Source organism: Phyllobates terribilis, unplaced genomic scaffold, assembly GCF_046119375.1.
Source record: "Phyllobates terribilis strain yellow unplaced genomic scaffold, ASM4611937v1 Scaffold_3__8_contigs__length_932513732, whole genome shotgun sequence".
NCBI classification, from domain to species: domain Eukaryota; kingdom Metazoa; phylum Chordata; class Amphibia; order Anura; family Dendrobatidae; genus Phyllobates; species Phyllobates terribilis.
Window position 1 is genome coordinate 677,387,881 of NW_027362763.1, and position 3,018 is coordinate 677,390,898.

At 43.8% G+C, this 3,018-nt stretch overlaps 1 protein-coding gene across 1 annotated transcript; it reads right to left on the reverse strand.

Annotated features, from left to right (window-relative positions):
- Positions 1 to 725: 725 nt before the first annotated feature.
- Positions 726 to 2,561, reverse strand: LOC141258613 (general transcription factor II-I repeat domain-containing protein 2-like). The gene has a single exon (XM_073673574.1). The coding sequence runs from the start codon at positions 2,559 to 2,561 to the stop codon at positions 726 to 728; it is 1,836 nt and encodes a 611-aa protein (XP_073529675.1).
- Between the last annotated feature and the right edge of the window lie 457 nt (positions 2,562 to 3,018).

Consider the following 3,018-nt stretch of genomic DNA (forward strand, 5'->3'; position numbering starts at 1 on the left):
AAGCCACCAGGAATCTTATCATTTGTGTGTTCACTATCCTAGACCACCAAGGACATTACCGTTATCTCTTTCACTTCATTATATATCACTGTGCACTTACTATTGCTCATTTTGCCTTTCTACTCAGTTAATTCTCTTTTCCATTAGGTCTATGACATCATGTGATTAAAAACTGATGAGCTGAATCCTTGTAAGCTCTATGTAGTAACAGAAGGTCAATTTTCGCTACATGAGTCACTACAAAAGTCCCTGGCAGGGGGAGGAGGAGGGAGCAGCTCGGTCCGGAGGTGAAGAGGGGAATGATATATGCAGGGACAAGAGACTTCCTGTTTCTACATAGAGCCGAGAAAAGAGAAGAATTAGGGTAGAAAGGGAAAATGAGCAACTGTAAATACACAGCGCTGTATAATATGATTAAGAAGATAAAAACTTAGATGAGAGGTGGAGGAGTTGGAGGACGAGAAGGAGGGGAGGTGTAAGTGGAGGAGGAGTGCTTCATTAAGTGTAGTTTTCACTCATCCTTTAGCCCAGGGGTCTCAAACTCAATTTACCTGGGGGCCGCTGGAGGTAGATTCTGGGTAAGGCTGGGCCGCATCAAGTTTTCCACAAAAAATGCGCTTACAAAATATCATTATTCAGATTCAAATGTCTTTATTAACAGTTCTTTAACATTTAACTTTTAGAACATGAATGGACATAAACTGTTTGAACATGGCTTTATCTGCCTACTTCTTGCTGCTAGAGATCTGACAGCGCTTACTCTTGCATAGCCGAGCCACATTTGGCGTAAGTGAGGAAGCAGTTGAGACCCTCAGCACAGCTTGAAGATGAGCATCAGTAATTCTAGACCTGTACTTTGACTTATTGAAGTTCAAGGTAGAGAAGAGCTTTTCGCACAAGTATGTGCTCCCAAATAGACACATGGTCTGCTTGAACATTCGGGAAAGCTCAGGGAAGCTGGGGGGCAATTCTCTTAAAAATTGCCCAAGTTTGTCTGCTTTTCCACTCACATCCCTAAACTTGGCTTTGAGTTCAGAGTTACACTGCAGGTCAATGAGCTCTATTTGAAACACTGGAGGGGCATCTTGCACATCAAAGGAGAAGGGGTCTGCAAAAATTTGAAATGTGGCTCTGTGTCTCTTGAAGTCTGCAAATCTATGATCAAATTCCTCCTGTAGCCTCAAAATGACATCCACATACTCCTCATGACTGAATAGTGTGCCTGAATCAATGAGTGACTTGCATGCTGGGAAATGGCAAAGGTTTGTTTGAGAAAGCTGGTCTTTCCACAATATAAGTTTTGTAGAGAACGCTCTCACGCTGTCATAGGCAGCACTGACAAGTTGCCCCTGGCCTTGTAACCTCTTATTCAGTACATTAAGCTCATATGCGATATCAACCAAAAAAGCTAAGTCCATGAGCCATTTTGGATCACTTAGCAAAGGAACAGAAGCCCCATCTTTCTCCATAAAAGCTTTCACTTCCGCTCTCAACTCAAAAAATCTCTTCAATACGTTTCCCCTGCTGAGCCAACGCACCTCGGTAAAGTAGAGCACATCCCCATATTCTGACTCTATTTCCTCTAAAAAAGCACGAAACATTCTGTGTTTTAAGCCCCTGGATCTGATTTGGTTGATGCATTTCACAACGAAAGACATCACGTTGTCAAACTTCAGGCATTTGCTGCAAAGGGCCTGCTGATGGATAATGCAGTGCAGAGCAATGACCTCCTCTAAACCTTCCTCTTCCTTTTTTTTATTAACAAGTGCCACCAGTCCTTTTTTCCTCCCGATCATTGATGGCGCTCCATCAGTTGTTATTCCGACAAACTTCCTCCAAGGCAAACCAGCATTCTGAAAAGCATCACACAGCTGGTGAAATATCTCTTGGGCGGTGGTCTGGCCATGCATTGGAACTAGTGAGAGCAACTCCTCTGTGACTTCAAAATTGTCATCAACACCCCGGACATAGATTGCAAGCTGGGCAGTGTCGGTGATGTCTGTGGTCTCATCAAGAGCGACTGAGTATACACTGAAACATTTTATTTTCTCACACAGTTGATCATAAATGTCACTTGAAAGGTCAGAAATGCGCTCTGCCACAGTGTTGGAAGAAAGGCTGACGTTGCTAAACTGACCTTTCTTTTCTGGAGAGATAATACTTGCAGCCTGTAACATGCACTTTTTTATAAATTCCCCTTCTTTAAATGACTTTCCTGCTTTAGCAATCATCATACTAACTACGTAGCTGGCTTCGACTGCTGCATCATTCTCTTTGGTTGCTTTCTTAAAGAAATCTTGTTGCCTCAGCAGACATGTCTTAAGTTTAGCAACCTGGTTGGCTCTCTCATCTTCCTGGTACTTTGCATACTCCTCAGCATGTCTAGTTGTGTAATGACGCTTCAAATTGTATTCTTTGGGCACTGCAACTTTCTCTGTGCAAATAAGACAAGTTGGGATGCCCTTGTGCTCAATAAAGAAATATTGCTTTTCCCACTTTTCCTGAAATTGTCTGTGCTCATCATCAACCTTTCTCTTCACTGCAGGCTTTGAGCAAGACATATTTGGGGCTGCGTAGCAAAAACTTAGGCCTATGGTGCCTTGAGATACCCACTTCAGCACAAGGTGCTCTGGATGAGCGGAAATAGAGTTTCCCAGTCCCCCTAGCTGCCTAGCATGACCTTCGGCAACATTAAAGAGGACCTGATTTTTACTCACAGGAGTAGCCAAATACCTTTAGGGTGGGCACGCACCTGGTCTGGTTTATAAAAATAGCACTCCTCCACTCTGCTGTGCCCCCCTGTATATTTCTTGCCCTGTATGCTAATACTGAGCATCAAGGAGGAAGAGACGCCGGGGTTTCTCAATGGGCGTCTCCTTCTCCATGTGCCTCAATCCAATCACAGTGAGAGTCACAGCCAGGAAGAAAAAAACTCCTTGTCTGTGACACTCTTTGATGTGATTGGATCACAACACAGCCAGGGAGAAGGAGACGCCCATTGAGAAACCCCTGCGTCTC